This window comes from Oncorhynchus keta, unplaced genomic scaffold, assembly GCF_023373465.1.
Source record: "Oncorhynchus keta strain PuntledgeMale-10-30-2019 unplaced genomic scaffold, Oket_V2 Un_contig_23667_pilon_pilon, whole genome shotgun sequence".
NCBI classification, from domain to species: Eukaryota; Metazoa; Chordata; class Actinopteri; order Salmoniformes; family Salmonidae; genus Oncorhynchus; species Oncorhynchus keta.
The window spans coordinates 17,501-37,066 of NW_026283506.1; the positions used below are offsets into that span (position 1 = coordinate 17,501).

At 45.1% G+C, this 19,566-nt stretch overlaps 2 protein-coding genes across 2 annotated transcripts in view; both read left to right on the forward strand.

Annotated features, from left to right (window-relative positions):
• The window catches only part of LOC127921813 (probable E3 ubiquitin-protein ligase HERC1), a 14,439-nt gene extending 5,572 nt beyond the window's left edge, over window positions 1–8,867 (forward strand). The window contains exons 4-6 of the mRNA XM_052505407.1: window positions 1,048–1,314; window positions 1,474–1,526; window positions 8,716–8,867. Coding sequence (XP_052361367.1) covers window positions 1,048–1,314; window positions 1,474–1,526; window positions 8,716–8,867 — 472 coding nt within the window. The remainder of the gene's footprint in view (window positions 1–1,047; window positions 1,315–1,473; window positions 1,527–8,715) is intronic.
• A 5,722-nt stretch (window positions 8,868–14,589) lies between these two features.
• Window positions 14,590–16,679, forward strand: LOC127921812 (probable E3 ubiquitin-protein ligase HERC1). The gene is made up of 2 exons (XM_052505406.1): window positions 14,590–14,686; window positions 16,358–16,679. Exons 1-2 carry the CDS (start codon window positions 14,601–14,603, stop codon window positions 16,662–16,664), a joined length of 393 nt encoding a protein of 130 aa, XP_052361366.1. The 5' UTR covers window positions 14,590–14,600; the 3' UTR covers window positions 16,665–16,679.
• Window positions 16,680–19,566: the final 2,887 nt, after the last annotated feature.

Consider the following 19,566-nt stretch of genomic DNA (forward strand, 5'->3'; position numbering starts at 1 on the left):
TCCCCTCCCTGTCTCCGTGTCCCCTCCCTGTCTCCGTGTCCCCTCCCTGTCTCCGTGTCCCCTCCCCTGTCTCCGTGTCCCTCCCCCTGTCTCTGTGTCCCCTCCCTGTCTCCGTGTCCCCTCCCTGTCTCCGTGTCCCTCCCCTGTCTCCGTGTCCCCTCCCTGTCTCCGTGTCCCCTCCCTGTCTCCGTGTCCCCTGTGTCCTGTCCCCTCCCTGTCTCCGTGTCCCCTCCCTGTCTCTGTGTCCCCTCCTGTCTCTGTGTCCCCTCCCTGTCTCTGTGTCCCCTCCTGTCTCTGTGTCCCCTCCCTGTCTCTGTGTCCCCTCCCCTCCGTGTCCCCCTCCCTGTCTCTGTGTCCCCTCCCTGTCTCTGTGTCCCCTCCCTGTCTCCGTGTCCCTCCCTGTCTCCGTGTCCCCTCCCTGTCTCCGTGTCCCCTCCCTGTCTCCGTGTCCCTCCCTGTCTCCGTGTCCCCTCCCTGTCCCCTCCTGTCTCCGTGTCCCCTCCCTGTCTCCGTGTCCCCTCCTGTCTCTGTGTCCCCTCCCTGTCTCTGTGTCCTCCCTGTCTCTGTGTCCCCTCCCTGTCCCGTGTCCCCTCCCTGTCTGTCCCCTCCCTGTCTCCGTGTCCCCTCCCTGTCTCCGTGTCCCCTCCCTGTCTCCGTGTCCCCTCCCTGTCTCCGTGTCCCCTCCCCTGTCTCCGTGTCCCCTCCCTGTCTCCGTGTCCCCTCCCTGTCTCCGTGTCCCCTCCCCTGTCTCCGTGTCCCCTCCCTGTCTCCGTGTCCCCTCCCCCTCTCCCGTGTCCCCTCCCTGTCTCCGTGTCCCCTCCCTGTCTCTGTGTCCCCTCCCTGTCTCCGTGTCCCCTCCCTGTCTCTGTGTCCCCTCCCTGTCTCTGTGTCCCCTCCCTGTCTCCGTGTCCCCTCCCCTGTCTCCGTGTCCCCTCCCTGTCTCCGTGTCCCCTCCCCTGTCTCCGTGTCCCCTCCCCTGTCTCCGTTTCCCCTCCCTGTCTCCGTGTCCCTCCCTGTCTCTATGTCCCCTCCCCTGTCCCCTGGCAGCATGTGTGAGACGGAGGAACGAGACGAGGTGGTAGTGTGTGAGTTGTGTGAGGCTAGCGTTGCCAACTTCAACCAGCACATGAAGAAGAGCCACCCTGGCTGCGGGCGCAGCGCCAACCGACAGGGTTACCGGAGCAACGGCTCCTACGTAGACGGGTGGTTCGGAGGGGAGTGTGGCAGCGGGAACCCCTACTACCTCCTCTGTGGTAGCTGTCGGGACAAACACCTGGCGGTTAAGAGTAAAACCACAGTCCCCGTGTCGGAGAGGTCAGTGACGGACAGAAGGTGACACGCCACGCTTTATTTTTTCATTTACAGACTTGTGACTCTTGTGTTGTACAACTGAAACTTAAGATTCGATACACACTGTGTAACGGTGACAAGATGACGTTGTGATCACTAACACGTGTCGTGGTCCATGTTCAGGTATAAAGGACTGGCCCCGGACCTCCTGGGGAAGCAGGACAGTGTCTATGAAGGTACCGGTTCTGGTTAAACATGATGATTCACTTGTTCCAGAGGTTCTTGTCCCTGATCATATGAATGACTGGTTCCACTGTAGCTTTATGGCTGATAGTATGACTGGTCCACTGTAGCTTTATGGCTGATAGTATGACTGGTTCCACTGTAGTTTTATGGCTGATAGTATGACTGGTTCCACTGTAGCTTTATGGCTGATAGTATGACTGGTTCCACTGTAGCTTTGTAGCTGATAGTATGACTGGACTGGCTTTATGGCTGATAGTATGACTGGTCCACTGTAGCTTTATGGCTGATAGTATGACTGGTCCACTGTAGCTTTATGGCTGATAGTATGACTGGTTCCACTGTAGCTTTATGGCTGATAGTATGACTGGTTCCACTGTAGCTTTATGGCTGATAGTATGACTGGTCCACTGTGAGTTCCACTGTTTATGGCTGATAGTATGACTGGTCCACTGTAGCTTTATGGCTGATAGTATGACTGGTCCACTGTAGCTTTATGGCTGATAGTATGACTGGTCCACTGTAGCTTTATGGCTGATAGTATGACTGGTTCCACTGTAGCTTTATGGCTGATAGTATGACTGGTCCACTGTAGCTTTATGGCTGATAGTATGACTGGTCCACTGTAGCTTTATGGCTGATAGTATGACTGGTCCACTGTAGCTTTATGGCTGATAGTATGACTGGTCCACTGTAGCTTTATGGCTGATAGTATGACTGGTTCCACTGTAGCTTTATGGCTGATAGTATGACTGGTCCACTGTAGCTTTATGTCTGATAGTATGACTGTTATTCTCTGTAACCATGGCTGATAGTATGACTGTTATTCTCTATAACCACGTGGCTGATAGTATGACTGGTATTCTCTATAACCACGTGGCTGATAGTGTGACTGGTTATTCTCTATAACCACGTGGCTGATAGTGTGACTGTTATTCCACGTGGCTGATAGTGTGACTGTTATTCTCTATAACCACGTGGCTGATAGTATGACTGTTATTCTCTATAACCACGTGGCTGATAGTATGACTGTTATTCTCTATAACCACGTGGCTGATAGTATGACTGTTATTCTCTATAACCACGTGGCTGATAGTGTGACTGTTATTCTCTATAACCACGTGGCTGATAGTATGACTGTTATTCTCTATAACCACGTGGCTGATAGTATGACTGTTATTCTCTATAACCACGTGGCTGATAGTGTGACTGTTATTCTCTATAACCACGTGGCTGATAGTATGACTGTTATTCTCTATAACCACGTGGCTGATAGTATGACTGTTATTCTCTATAACCACGTGGCTGATAGTATGACTGTTATTCTCTATAACCACGTGGCTGATAGTGTGACTGTTATTCTCTATAACCACGTGGCTGATAGTATGACTGTTATTCTCTATAACCACGTGGCTGATAGTATGACTGTTATTCTCTATAACCACGTGGCTGATAGTATGACTGTTATTCTCTATAACCACGTGGCTGATAGTGTGACTGTTATTCTCTATAACCACGTGGCTGATAGTGTGACTGTTATTCTCTATAACCACGTGGCTGATAGTGTGACTGTGTTATTCTCTATAACCACATGGCTGATAGTATGACTGGTATTCTCTATAACCATGTGGCTGATAGTGTGACTGTTATTCTCTATAACCACGTGGCTGATAGTATGACTGTTATTCTCTATAACCACGTGGCTGATAGTATGACTGTGATTCTCTATAACCACGTGGCTGATAGTATGACTGTTATTCCCTATAACCACGTGGCTGATAGTATGACTGTTATTCTCTATAACCACGTGGCTGATAGTATGACTGGTATTCTCTATAACCACGTGGCTGATAGTATGACTGTTATTCTCTATAACCACGTGGCTGATAGTGTGACTGTTATTCTCTATAACCACGTGGCTGATAGTGTGACTGTGTTATTCTCTATAACCACATGGCTGATAGTATGACTGGTATTCTCTATAACCACGTGGCTGATAGTATGACTGGTATTCTCTATAACCACGTGGCTGATAGTATGACTGTTATTCTCTATAACCACGTGGCTGATAGTATGACTGTTATTCTCTATAACCACGTGGCTGATAGTGTGACTGTTATTCTCTATAACCACGTGGCTGATAGTGTGACTGTTATTCTCTATAACCACGTGGCTGATAGTGTGACTGTTATTCTCTATAACCACGTGGCTGATAGTGTGACTGTTATTCTCTATAACCACGTGGCTGATAGTGTGACTGTTATTCTCTATAACCACGTGGCTGATAGTGTGACTGTGTTATTCTCTATAACCACATGGCTGATAGTGTGACTGTTATTCTCTATAACCACGTGGCTGATAGTGTGACTGTTATTCTCTATAACCACGTGGCTGATAGTGTGACTGTTATTCTCTATAACCACGTGGCTGATAGTATGACTGGTATTCTCTATAACCACATGGCTGATAGTATGACTGTTATTCTCTATAACCACGTGGCTGATAGTATGACTGTTATTCTCTATAACCACATGGCTGATAGTATGACTGTTATTCTCTATAACCACGTGGCTGATAGTATGACTGTTATTCTCTATAACCACGTGGCTGATAGTATGACTGTTATTCTCTATAACCACATGGCTGATAGTATGACTGTTATTCTCTATAACCACGTGGCTGATAGTATGACTGTTATTCTCTATAACCACGTGGCTGATAGTATGACTGTTATTCTCTATAACCACGTGGCTGATAGTGTGACTGTTATTCTCTATAACCACATGGCTGATAGTGTGACTGGTATTCTCTATAACCACGTGGCTGATAGTATGACTGTTATTCTCTATAACCACGTGGCTGATAGTATGACTGTTATTCTCTATAACCACGTGGCTGATAGTATGACTGTTATTCTCTATAACCACGTGGCTGATAGTATGACTGTTATTCTCTATAACCACGTGGCTGATAGTATGACTGTTATTCTCTATAACCACGTGGCTGATAGTATGACTGTTATTCTCTATAACCACATGGCTGATAGTATGACTGTTATTCTCTATAACCACGTGGCTGATAGTATGACTGTTATTCTCTATAACCACGTGGCTGATAGTATGACTGTTATTCTCTATAACCACGTGGCTGATAGTATGACTGTTATTCTCTATAACCACGTGGCTGATAGTATGACTGTTATTCTCTATAACCACGTGGCTGATAGTATGACTGTTATTCTCTATAACCACGTGGCTGATAGTATGACTGTTATTCTCTATAACCACGTGGCTGATAGTGTGACTGTTATTCTCTATAACCACATGGCTGATAGTGTGACTGTTATTCTCTATAACCACGTGGCTGATAGTATGACTGTTATTCTCTATAACCACGTGGCTGATAGTATGACTGTTATTCTCTATAACCACGTGGCTGATAGTATGACTGTTATTCTCTATAACCACGTGGCTGATAGTGTGACTGTTATTCTCTATAACCACATGGCTGATAGTATGACTGTTATTCTCTATAACCACGTGGCTGATAGTGTGACTGTTATTCTCTATAACCACGTGGCTGATAGTGTGACTGTTATTCTCTATAACCACGTGGCTGATAGTGTGACTGTTATTCTCTATAACCACGTGGCTGATAGTGTGACTGTTATTCTCTATAACCACGTGGCTGATAGTATGACTGTTATTCTCTATAACCACGTGGCTGATAGTGTGACTGTGTTATTCTCTATAACCACATGGCTGATAGTATGACTGTTATTCTCTATAACCATGTGGCTGATAGTATGACTGTTATTCTCTATAACCACGTGGCTGATAGTATGACTGTTATTCTCTATAACCACGTGGCTGATAGTATGACTGTTATTCTCTATAACCACATGGCTGATAGTATGACTGTTATTCTCTATAACCACATGGCTGATAGTATGACTGTTATTCTCTATAACCACATGGCTGATAGTATGACTGTTATTCTCTATAACCACGTGGCTGATAGTATGACTGTTATTCTCTATAACCACGTGGCTGATAGTGTGACTGTTATTCTCTATAACCACGTGGCTGATAGTATGACTGTTATTCTCTATAACCACATGGCTGATAGTATGACTGTTATTCTCTATAACCACGTGGCTGATAGTATGACTGTTATTCTCTATAACCACGTGGCTGATAGTATGACTGTTATTCTCTATAACCACGTGGCTGATAGTGTGACTGTTATTCTCTATAACCACATGGCTGATAGTGTGACTGGTATTCTCTATAACCACGTGGCTGATAGTATGACTGTTATTCTCTATAACCACGTGGCTGATAGTATGACTGTTATTCTCTATAACCACGTGGCTGATAGTATGACTGTTATTCTCTATAACCACATGGCTGATAGTATGACTGTTATTCTCTATAACCACGTGGCTGATAGTATGACTGTTATTCTCTATAACCACGTGGCTGATAGTATGACTGTTATTCTCTATAACCACGTGGCTGATAGTATGACTGTTATTCTCTATAACCACATGGCTGATAGTATGACTGTTATTCTCTATAACCACGTGGCTGATAGTATGACTGTTATTCTCTATAACCACGTGGCTGATAGTATGACTGTTATTCTCTATAACCACGTGGCTGATAGTGTGACTGTTATTCTCTATAACCACATGGCTGATAGTGTGACTGTTATTCTCTATAACCACGTGGCTGATAGTATGACTGTTATTCTCTATAACCACGTGGCTGATAGTATGACTGTTATTCTCTATAACCACGTGGCTGATAGTATGACTGTTATTCTCTATAACCACGTGGCTGATAGTGTGACTGTTATTCTCTATAACCACGTGGCTGATAGTATGACTGTTATTCTCTATAACCACGTGGCTGATAGTGTGACTGTTATTCTCTATAACCACGTGGCTGATAGTATGACTGTTATTCTCTATAACCACGTGGCTGATAGTATGACTGTTATTCTCTATAACCACATGGCTGATAGTATGACTGTTATTCTCTATAACCACGTGGCTGATAGTATGACTGTTATTCTCTATAACCACATGGCTGATAGTATGACTGTTATTCTCTATAACCACGTGGCTGATAGTGTGACTGTTATTCTCTATAACCACATGGCTGATAGTGTGACTGTTATTCTCTATAACCACGTGGCTGATAGTATGACTGTTATTCTCTATAACCACGTGGCTGATAGTATGACTGTTATTCTCTATAACCACGTGGCTGATAGTATGACTGTGATTCTCTATAACCACGTGGCTGATAGTATGACTGTTATTCTCTATAACCACGTGGCTGATAGTATGACTGTTATTCTCTATAACCACGTGGCTGATAGTATGACTGTTATTCTCTATAACCACGTGGCTGATAGTGTGACTGTTATTCTCTATAACCACGTGGCTGATAGTATGACTGTTATTCTCTATAACCACGTGGCTGATAGTATGACTGTTATTCTCTATAACCACGTGGCTGATAGTATGACTGTTATTCTCTATAACCACGTGGCTGATAGTATGACTGGTATTCTCTATAACCACGTGGCTGATAGTGTGACTGTTATTCTCTATAACCACGTGGCTGATAGTATGACTGTTATTCTCTATAACCACATGGCTGATAGTATGACTGTTATTCTCTATAACCACGTGGCTGATAGTATGACTGTTATTCTCTATAACCACATGGCTGATAGTATGACTGTGATTCTCTATAACCACGTGGCTGATAGTATGACTGGTATTCTCTATAACCACGTGGCTGATAGTGACTGTTATTCTCTATAACCACGTGGCTGATAGTATGACTGGTATTCTCTATAACCACGTGGCTGATAGTATGACTGTGATTCTCTATAACCACGTGGCTGATAGTATGACTGTTATTCTCTATAACCACGTGGCTGATAGTATGACTGTTATTCTCTATAACCACGTGGCTGATAGTATGACTGTTATTCTCTATAACCACGTGGCTGATAGTGTGACTGTTATTCTCTATAACCACGTGGCTGATAGTATGACTGTTATTCTCTATAACCACGTGGCTGATAGTATGACTGTTATTCTCTATAACCACGTGGCTGATAGTATGACTGTTATTCTCTATAACCACGTGGCTGATAGTATGACTGGTATTCTCTATAACCACGTGGCTGATAGTGTGACTGTTATTCTCTATAACCACGTGGCTGATAGTATGACTGTTATTCTCTATAACCACGTGGCTGATAGTATGACTGTTATTCTCTATAACCACGTGGCTGATAGTGTGACTGTTATTCTCTATAACCACGTGGCTGATAGTATGACTGTTATTCTCTATAACCACATGGCTGATAGTATGACTGTTATTCTCTATAACCACGTGGCTGATAGTATGACTGTTATTCTCTATAACCACATGGCTGATAGTATGACTGTTATTCTCTATAACCACGTGGCTGATAGTATGACTGTTATTCTCTATAACCACGTGGCTGATAGTATGACTGTTATTCTCTATAACCACGTGGCTGATAGTATGACTGTTATTCTCTATAACCACATGGCTGATAGTATGACTGTTATTCTCTATAACCACGTGGCTGATAGTATGACTGTTATTCTCTATAACCACGTGGCTGATAGTATGACTGTTATTCTCTATAACCACGTGGCTGATAGTGTGACTGTTATTCTCTATAACCACATGGCTGATAGTGTGACTGGTATTCTCTATAACCACGTGGCTGATAGTATGACTGTTATTCTCTATAACCACGTGGCTGATAGTGTGACTGTTATTCTTTATAACCACGTGGCTGATAGTGTGACTGTGTTATTCTCTATAACCACATGGCTGATAGTATGACTGGTATTCTCTATAACCACGTGGCTGATAGTATGACTGTTATTCTCTATAACCACGTGGCTGATAGTATGACTGTTATTCTCTATAACCACGTGGCTGATAGTATGACTGTTATTCTCTATAACCACGTGGCTGATAGTATGACTGTGATTCTCTATAACCACGTGGCTGATAGTATGACTGCTATTCTCTATAACCACGTGGCTGATAGTATGACTGTGATTCTCTATAACCACGTGGCTGATAGTGTGACTGGTATTCTCTACAACCCTTACAGAGGAATGGGACATGCTGGATGTTGATGAGGATGAGAGGTTAACTGGGGACGAGGAGTTTGAGCTGCTGGCGGGACCGTTGGGTCTGAGCGAGCGCCGGGTCGTCCCAGAGGCCGTCCAGTTCCCGACAGTGACCCCCTGGGAGCGTCCGTAGCCATGGTGACCGCCACCAACAGCATGGAGGAGACTCTGCTGCAGATAGGTGAGGGGCTGAGAAAAACACACACACACACACACACACACACACACACACACACACACACACACACACACAGATGTGTCTGGTCCTCTCTGTAATGTGGGTGGTTCAGGTGTGTCTGGTCCCTCTGTAATGTGGTTTAGATGTGTCCGGTCCTCTCTAATGTGGGTGGTTCAGATGTGTCTTGTCCTCTCTATAATGTGGGTGGTTTAGATGTGTCTGGTCCTCTCTATAATGTGGGTGGTTTAGATGTGTCCGGTCCTCTCTAATGTGGGTGGTTCAGATGTGTCTTGTCCTCTCTATAATGTGGGTGGTTTAGATGTGTCTGGTCCTCTCTGTAATGTGGGTGGTTCAGATGTGTCTGGTCCTCTCTGTAATGTGGTTCAGATGTGTCTGGTCCTCTCTATAATGTGGGTGGTTTAGATGTGTCCGGTCCTCTCTAATGTGGGTGGTTCAGATGTGTCTTGTCCTCTCTATAATGTGGGTGGTTTAGATGTGTCTGGTCCTCTCTGTAATGTGGGTGGTTCAGATGTGTCTGGTCCTCTCTGTAATGTGGTTCAGATGTGTCTGGTCCTTTCTGTAATGTGGGTGGTTCAGATGTGTCTGGTCCTCTCTGTAATGTGGTTTAGATGTGTCTGGTCCTCTCTGTAATGTGGTTCAGATGTGTCCGGTCCTCTCTGTAATGTGGTTTAGATGTGTCTGGTCCTCTCTGTAATGTGGTTTAGATGTGTCTGGTCCTCTCTGTAATGTGGTTTAGATGTGTCTGGTCTCTCTGTAATGTGGGTGGTTTAGATGTGTCTGGTCCTCTCTGTAATGTGGTTTAGATGTGTCTGGTCCTCTCTGTAATGTGGGTGGTTCAGATGTGTCTGGTCCTCTGTAATGTGGTTGAGATGTGTCTGGTCCTCTCTGTAATGTGGTTTAGATGTGTCTGGTCCTCTCTGTAATGTGGTTCAGATGTGTCTGGTCCTCTCTGTAATGTGGGTGGTTCAGATGTGTCTGGTCCTCTCTGTAATGTGGGTGTTTTAGATGTGTCTGGTCCTCTCTGTAATGTGGTTCAGATGTGTCCAGTCCTCTCTGTAATGTGGGAGGTTCAGATGTGTCTGGTCCTCTCTGTAATGTGGTTCAGATGTGTCTGGTCCTCTCTGTAATGTGGTTTAGATGTGTCTGGTCCTCTCTGTAATGTGGGAGGTTCAGATGTGTCCAGTCCTCTCTGTAATGTGGTTCAGATGTGTCTGGTCCTCTCTGTAATGTGGTTTAGATGTGTCTGGTCCTCTCTGTAATGTGGTTTAGATGTGTCTGGTCCTCTCTGTAATGTGGGTGGTTTAGATGTGTCTGGTCCTCTCTGTAATGTGGTTTAGATGTGTCTGGTCCTCTCTGTAATGTGGTTTAGATGTGTCTGGTCCTCTCTGTAATGTGGTTTAGATGTGTCTGGTCCTCTCTGTAATGTGGGTGGTTTAGATGTGTCTGGTCCTCTCTGTAATGTGGGTGGTTTAGATGTGTCTGGTCCTCTCTGTAATGTGGTTCAGATGTGTCTGGTCCTCTCTGTAATGTGGTTTAGATGTGTCCAGTCCTCTGTAATGTGGTTTAGATGTGTCCAGTCCTCTCTGTAATGTGGTTTAGATGTGTCTGGTCCTCTGTAATGTGGTTTAGATGTGTCTGGTCCTCTCTGTAATGTGGGTGGTTTAGATGTGTCTGGTCCTCTCTGTAATGTGGTTCAGATGTGTCTGGTCCTCTCTGTAATGTGGTTGAGATCTGTCTGGTCCTCTCTGTAATGTGGGTGAGATCTGTCCGGTCCTCTCTGTAATGTGGTTTAGATGTGTCCGGTCCTCTGTAATGTGGTTTAGATGTGTCCGGTCCTCTCTGTAATGTGGTTTAGATGTGTCTGGTCCTCTCTGTAATGTGGTTTAGATGTGTCTGGTCCTCTCTGTAATGTGGTTCAGATGTGTCTGGTCCTCTCTGTAATGTGGGTGGTTTAGATGTGTCTGGTCCTCTCTGTAATGTGGTTTAGATGTGTCTGGTCCTCTCTGTAATGTGGTTCAGATGTGTCCAGTCCTTCTGTAATGTGGTTTAGATGTGTCTGGTCCTCTCTGTAATGTGGGTGGTTTAGATGTGTCTGGTCCTCTCTGTAATGTGGTTTAGATCTGTCCGGTCCTCTCTGTAATGTGGTTTAGATCTGTCTGGTCCTCTCTGTAATGTGGTTTAGATGTGTCTGGTCCTCTCTGTAATGTGGGTGAGATCTGTCTGGTCCTCTCTGTAATGTGGTTTAGATGTGTCTGGTCCTCTCTGTAATGTGGGTGAGATCTGTCTGGTCCTCTCTGTAATGTGGTTTAGATCTGTCCGGTCCTCTCTGTAATGTGGTTTAGATGTGTCTGGTCCTCTCTGTAATGTGGTTTAGATGTGTCTGGTCCTCTCTGTAATGTGGGTGGTTTAGATGTGTCTGGTCCTCTCTGTAATGTGGGTGAGATCTGTCTGGTCCTCTCTGTAATGTGGGTGAGATCTGTCCGGTCCTCTCTGTAATGTGGTTTAGATGTGTCTGGTCCTCTCTGTAATGTGGTTTAGATGTGTCTGGTCCTCTGTAATGTGGGTGGTTTAGATCTGTCTGGTCCTCTCTGTAATGTGGGTGGTTTAGATCTGTCTGGTCCTCTCTGTAATGTGGGTGGTTCAGATGTGTCCAGTCCTCTCTGTAATGTGGGTGGTTTAGATCTGTCTGGTCCTCTCTGTAATGTGGGTGGTTTAGATGTGTCTGGTCCTCTCTGTAATGTGGTTTAGATGTGTCTGGTCCTCTCTGTAATGTGGTTTAGATGTGTCTGGTCCTCTCTGTAATGTGGGTGGTTTAGATGTGTCTGGTCCTCTCTGTAATGTGGTTTAGATGTGTCTGGTCCTCTCTGTAATGTGGTTTAGATGTGTCTGGTCCTCTCTGTAATGTGGTTTAGATGTGTCTGGTCCTCTCTGTAATGTGGTTTAGATGTGTCTGGTCCTCTCTGTAATGTGGTTTAGATGTGTCTGGTCCTCTCTGTAATGTGGTTTAGATGTGTCTGGTCCTCTCTGTAATGTGGTTTAGATGTGTCTGGTCCTCTCTGTAATGTGGGTGGTTTAGATGTGTCTGGTCCTCTCTGTAATGTGGTTTAGATGTGTCCAGTCCTCTCTGTAATGTGGGTGGTTTAGATGTGTCTGGTCCTCTCTGTAATGTGGTTTAGATGTGTCTGGTCCTCTCTGTAATGTGGTTTAGATGTGTCTGGTCCTCTCTGTAATGTGGGTGGTTTAGATGTGTCTGGTCCTCTCTGTAATGTGGTTTAGATGTGTCTGGTCCTCTCTGTAATGTGGGTGGTTTAGATGTGTCTGGTCCTCTCTGTAATGTGGTTTAGATGTGTCTGGTCCTCTCTGTAATGTGGTTTAGATGTGTCTGGTCCTCTCTGTAATGTGGTTTAGATGTGTCTGGTCCTCTCTGTAATGTGGTTTAGATGTGTCTGGTCCTCTCTGTAATGTGGTTCAGATGTGTCTGGTCCTCTCTGTAATGTGGGTGGTTTAGATGTGTCTGGTCCTCTCTGTAATGTGGTTTAGATGTGTCTGGTCCTCTCTGTAATGTGGGTGGTTTAGATGTGTCTGGTCCTCTCTGTAATGTGGGTGGTTCAGATGTGTCTGGTCCTCTCTGTAATGTGGTTCAGATGTGTCTGGTCCTCTCTGTAATGTGGGTGGTTCAGATGTGTCTGGTCCTCTCTGTAATGTGGTTTAGATGTGTCTGGTCCTCTCTGTAATGTGGTTCAGATGTGTCTGGTCCTCTCTGTAATGTGGGTGGTTCAGATGTGTCTGGTCCTCTCTGTAATGTGGGTGGTTTAGATGTGTCTGGTCCTCTCTGTAACATGGTTTAGATGTGTCTGGTCCTCTCTGTAATGTGGTTCAGATGTGTCTGGTCCTCTCTGTAATGTGGTTCAGATGTGTCTGGTCCTCTCTGTAATGTGGTTCAGATGTGTCTGGTCCTCTCTGTAATGTGGTTTAGATGTGTCTGGTCCTCTCTGTAATGTGGTTCAGATGTGTCTGGTCCTCTCTGTAATGTGGTTCAGATGTGTCTGGTCCTCTCTGTAATGTGGGTGGTTCAGATGTGTCTGGTCCTCTCTGTAATGTGGTTTAGATGTGTCTGGTCCTCTCTGTAATGTGGTTCAGATGTGTCCAGTCCTCTCTGTAATGTGGGTGGTTCAGATGTGTCTGGTCCTCTCTGTAATGTGGGTGGTTTAGATGTGTCTGGTCCTCTCTGTAATGTGGGTGGTTTAGATGTGTCCAGTCCTCTCTGTAATGTGGGTGGTTTAGATGTGTCTGGTCCTCTCTGTAATGTGGGTGGTTTAGATGTGTCCAGTCCTCTCTGTAATGTGGGTGGTTTAGATGTGTCTGGTCCTCTCTGTAATGTGGGTGGTTTAGATGTGTCCAGTCCTCTCTGTAATGTGGGTGGTTTAGATGTGTCCAGTCCTCTCTGTAATGTGGGTGGTTTAGATGTGTCCAGTCCCTCTGTAATGTGGGTGGTTTAGATGTGTCTGGTCCTCTCTGTAATGTGGGTGGTTTAGATGTGTCTGGTCCTCTCTGTAATGTGGTTTAGATGTGTCTGGTCCTCTCTGTAATGTGGTTTAGATGTGTCTGGTCCTCTCTGTAATGTGGTTTAGATGTGTCTGGTCCTCTCTGTAATGTGGTTCAGATGTGTCCGGTCCTCTCTGTAATGTGGGTGGTTTAGATGTGTCTGGTCCTCTCTGTAATGTGGGTGGTTTAGATGTGTCTGGTCCTCTCTGTAATGTGGGTGGTTTAGATGTGTCTGGTCCTCTCTGTAATGTGGTTTAGATGTGTCTGGTCCTCTCTGTAATGTGGGTGGTTTAGATGTGTCTGGTCCCTCTGTAATGTGGTTTAGATGTGTCTGGTCCTCTCTGTAATGTGGTTTAGATGTGTCTGGTCCTCTCTGTAATGTGGGTGGTTTAGATCTGTCTGGTCCTCTCTGTAATGTGGTTTAGATGTGTCTGGTCCTCTCTGTAATGTGGTTCAGATGTGTCTGGTCCTCTCTGTAATGTGGTTTAGATGTGTCTGGTCCTCTCTGTAATGTGGTTTAGATGTGTCTGGTCCTCTCTGTAATGTGGTTTAGATGTGTCTGGTCCTCTCTGTAATGTGGGTGGTTCAGATGTGTCTGGTCCTCTCTGTAATGTGGTTCAGATGTGTCTGGTCCTCTCTGTAATGTGGTTTAGATGTGTCTGGTCCTCTGTAATGTGGGTGGTTTAGATGTGTCTGGTCCTCTCTGTAATGTGGTTTAGATGTGTCTGGTCCTCTCTGTAATGTGGGTGGTTTAGATGTGTCTGGTCCCTCTGTAATGTGGTTTAGATGTGTCTGGTCCTCTCTGTAACGTGGGTGGTTTAGATGTGTCTGGTCCTCTCTGTAATGTGGTTTAGATGTGTCTGGTCCTCTCTGTAATGTGGTTTAGATGTGTCTGGTCCTCTCTGTAATGTGGTTTAGATGTGTCTGGTCCTCTCTGTAACGTGGTGGTTCAGTGATCACCTGTTATACGTCCATTTCGTGGGGTTGTAATTCTACATCGTGCGTCAACTTCAACAAGTGTCTGCGTGTGTTTCCCAGGCTGCCAGGGCGCGGTGGAGAACAGCTCGGGCAGGGTGACTCTGGGGGAGCAGGCGCAGCGCTGGAGAACCCCACGACAGGGTCATGGCTCTGAGGAGAGTGACCTCTGCAGCGCAGGTCCTCCTGGCCAGGACCATGGTGATGAGAGCCCTGTCTCTACTCTCTGTCAGGTGGGTCTGTCTGTAGACTAGGTGTAGACTAGTTGTAGACCTGTGTGTAGACTAGGTGTAGACTAGGTATAGACTAGGTGTAGACGAGGTGTAGACCTGTGTGTAGACCCGGTGTAGGACTAGGTGTAGACTAGGTGTAGGACTGTGTAGACTAGGTGTAGGACTGTGTAGACTAGGTGTAGGACTGTGTAGACTAGGTGTATGACTGTGTAGACTAGGTGTTGGACTGGTTGTAGGCTAGGTGTAGACTAGTGGTAGGACTGTGTGTAGACTATGTGTAGGACTGTGTGTAGACTATGTGTAGGACTGTGTGTAGACTAGGTGTAGGACTGGTTGTAGGCTAGGTGTTTACTAGTGGTAGGACTGTGTAGACTATGTGTAGACTAGGTGTAGGACTGTGTAGACTAGGTGTAGGACTGTGTAGACTAGGTGTAGGACTGTGTAGACTAGGTGTATGACTGTGTAGACTAGGTGTTGGACTGGTTGTAGGCTAGGTGTAGACTAGTGGTAGGACTGTGTGTAGGACTGTGTGTAGACTATGTGTAGGACTGTGTGTAGACTATGTGTAGGACTGTGTAGACTAGGTGTAGGACTGGTTGTAGGCTAGGTGTAGACTAGTGGTAGGACTGTGTAGACTATGTGTAGGACTGTGTGTAGACTAGGTGTAGGACTGTGTAGACTAGGTGTAGGACTGGTGGTAGGCTAGGTGTAGACTAGTGGTAGGACTGTGTAGACTATGTGAAGGACTATGTGTAGACTATGTGTAGGACTGTGTGTAGACTATGTGTAGGACTGTGTGTAGACTAGGTGTAGGACTGTGTGTAGACTAGGTGTAGGACTGGTGGTAGGCTAGGTGTAGACTAGTGGTAGGACTGTGTAGACTATGTGAAGGACTATGTGTAGACTATGTGTAGGACTGTGTGTAGACTATGTGTAGGACTGTGTGTAGACTAGGTGTAGACTAGGTGTAGGGCTGTGTGTAGGACTGGATAATGTGTTGGTCTTTGTCTCTCTCTCTCTCTCTCTCTCTCTCTCTCTCTCTCTCTCTCTCTCTCTCTCTCTCTCTGTCTCTGTCTCTTTGTCTCTGTCTCTCTCTGTCTCCCTGGTGTCTTTCCGTCTGTCTCTCTGTTTCGATCTCTCTCCATTCATCTCATGTCCCACTGTGTTTAGTTGGTGTCAGTGTATAAGGGTGAACTGCATTGCAACTACTGTATGTTTATGAGTATGGCCTTCTCTCCCTCCCCTCTCCCTCCCCCTTTCTCTCCCCCCCCTTTCTCTCTCTCCCCCCTCTCTCTCTCCCCCCTCTCTCTCCCCTCTCTCTCCCTCTCCCCTCCTCTCTCTCCCTCCCCCTTCTCTCTCCCCCCCCTCTCCCCCCTCTCTCTCTCCCCCTCTCTCTCCCCTCCTCTCTCTTCCTCTCCCCTCCTCTCTCTCCCTCCCCTCTCTCTCCCTTTCTCTCTCCCCTCCCTCCCCCTCTCTCTCCCTCCCCCTTTCTCCCCCCTCTCTCTCTCCCCTCCTCTCCCCTCGTCTCTCTCTCCCTCCCAGCGTCCCTCCCTCCCTCCCCTCCTCTCTCTCCCTCTCTCTCCCCCTTTCTCTCTCTCTCCTCCTCCCCCTCTCTCTCCCCTCCTCTCTCTCCCTCCCTCCCCTCTCTCTCCCCCTTTCCCTCTCTCTCAGTGGTTCTAGCTGCAGCCTGGCAGCAGGGTTGGAGTCTCTGGGTCTGACAGACATCAGGACCCTGGTCAGACTGATGTGTCTGGCTGCTGCGGGGCGAGCCGGCCTCTCCACCAGCCCCACATCTGGATCAGGGGCCTCAGAGCGGCCCCGCGGGGCCACCAAGGCCAGCAAACCTATCTCCTGTCTGGCCTATCTCAGTACGGCTGTGGGTTGTCTGGCCTCCAACAGCCCCAACGCTGCCAAGCTGCTGGTCCAGCTCTGCACACAGGTAACAACAGATACACAACTCAGACTCACACAAAGATAATAGACTGGAAGAGAAACAGGAAGTGACCAGGTCTCTACTGCACTCAACGACTTTCAAAAAGACAGGAAGTTCAAGTCAACACAACCTTAGTTCAGCACCACACTTATGCAATACTTAATTTGACTTAATACAACTCACATTTTATTGGTCACATGCACACTTTTCAGTGTTAAATTAACACACAGCCTATTTTTTATTTTATTTAGCATATTTCCCAGAGTGCCTTAGCTTTCGAAAGTGAATTGTAGTTACCAACCATGACTGTATTTGTTATTGACAGAGACAGAGATTGTTGCCGTCATAGTTTTTTGTTGTCCTGTGGGTTTCCCCGAGCCAGATCATTCAAATCAAAATGTTCAACACAATACAACAAGTATTTCCCGAGGGCCTAGTTTGACACCAATACAGTAGTAGCCTGAATGAAACTCATGGTTTTCACATCTGCAGATCACATTATGATGGTTGGCAAAGTGCTGTGTAATTCCTATTGGAATCCAGCCTCAGTGAAGATATCCAACAATTTGACATGTTTATTCTCCCGTAACCTACAGTCAGATTGACTGCTGGGTCGGGAAGACTAAGATACGAGACGACCTAAACCATCTAAACTGGAACAACCATTTCAGTAATGGATGCAATTAACTACAAAGTAACAGATCGGATTAGTTGATCAAAATGTATGTTATTCATATTTGAGTAGCATAAGATTAATTAATCAATCGATGTGCTACGTGTAAAAACATAGATATTGAGGAACTAGTCTAAAAATCAACCTGCAATAGAGCATGCTGGGAAATATGATAATGATGGGAGTGGTTTGGATTTAACACTGGTTATAAACACCAACACTGGGGTTATTTTAGACCAATTAGAGTTAATTTAATACTGGTTATAAACACCAACACTGGGGTTATTTTAGACCAATTAGAGTTAATTTAATACTGGTTATAAACACCAACACTGGGGTTATTTTAGACCAATTAGAGTTAATTTAATACTGGTTATAAACACCAACACTGGGGTTATTTTAGACCAATTAGAGTTAATTTAATACTGGTTATAAACACCAACACTGGGGTTATTTTAGACCAATTAGAGTTGATTTAATACTGGTTATAAACACCAACACTGGGGTTATTTTAGACCAATTAGAGTTAATTTAATACTGGTTATAAACACCAACACTGGGGTTATTTTAGACCAATTAGAGTTAATTTAATACTGGTTATAAACACCAACACTGGGGTTATTTTAGACCAATTAGAGTTAATTTAATACTGGTTATAAACACCAACACTGGGGTTATTTTAGACCAATTAGAGTTAATTTAATACTGGTTATAAACACCAACACTGGGGTTATTTTAGACCAATTAGAGTTAATTTAATACTGGTTATAAACACCAACACTGGGGTTATTTTAGACCAATTAGAGTTAATTTAATACTGGTTATAAACACCAACACTGGGGTTATTTTAGACCAATTAGAGTTAATTTAATACTGGTTATAAACACCAACACTGGGGTTATTTTAGACCAATTAGAGTTAATTTAATACTGGTTATAAACACCAACACTGGGGTTATTTTAGACCAATTAGAGTTAATTTAATACTGGTTATAAACACCAACACTGGGGTTATTTTAGACCAATTAGAGTTAATTTAATACTGGTTATTAACACCAACACTGGGGTTATTTTAGACCAATTAGAGTTAATTTAATACTGGTTATAAACACCAACACTGGGGTTATTTTAGACCAATTAGAGTTAATTTAATACTGGTTATAAACACCAACACTGGGGTTATTTTAGACCAATTAGAGTTAATTTAATAGCCGGTGTTTAATACACCAGTAGAATACAGCCGGTGTTTAATACAGCCGGTGTTTAATACAGCCGGGTTTAATACAGCCGGGGTGTAGAATACAGCCGGTGTTTAATACAGCCGGTGTTTAATACAGCCGGTGTTTAATACAGCCGGTGTAGAATACAGCCGGTGTTTAATACAGCCGGTGTTTAATACAGCCGGTGTTTTTAATACAGCCGGTGTAGAATACAGCCGGTGTTAATACAGCCGGTGTAGAATACAGCCGGTGTTTAATACAGCCAGTTTGGCAGCCGTAGAATACAGCCGGTGTAGAATACAGCCGGTGTTTAATACAGCCGGTGTAGAATACAGCCGGTACAGCCGGTAGAATACAGCCGGTGTTTAATACAGCCGGTGTAGAATACAGCAGGTGTTTAATACAGCCGGTGTTTAATACAGCCGGTGTTTTAATAGCCGGTGTTTAATACAGGTGTAGAATACAGCCGGTGTTTAATACACAAGCTCCACACAGCCGGTGTTTAATACAGCCGGTGTAGAATACAGCCGGTGTTTAATACAGCCGGTGTTTAATACAGCCGGTGTTTAATACAGCCGGTGTAGAATACAGCAGGTGTTTAATACAGCCGGTGTTTAATACAGCCGGTGTTTAATAGCGGTGTAGAATACAGCCGGTGTTTAATACAGCCGGTGTAGAATACAGCCGGTGTTTAATACAGCCGGTGTTTAATACAGCCGGTGTAGAATACAGCCGGTGTTTAATACAGCCGGTGTTTAATACAGCCGGTGTTTAATACAGCCGGTGAATACAGCCGGTAGAATACAGCCGGTGTTTAATACAGCCGGTGTTTAATACAGCCGGTGTTTAATACAGCCGGTGTTTAATACAGCCGGTGTAGAATACAGCCGGTGTTTAATACAGCCGGTGTTAGAATACAGCCGGTGTAGAATACAGCCGGTGTTTAATACAGCCGGTGTTTAATACAGCCGGTGTTTAATACAGCCGGTGTAGAATACAGCCGGTGTTTAATACAGCCGGTGTTTAATACAGCCGGTGTTTAATACAGCCGGTGT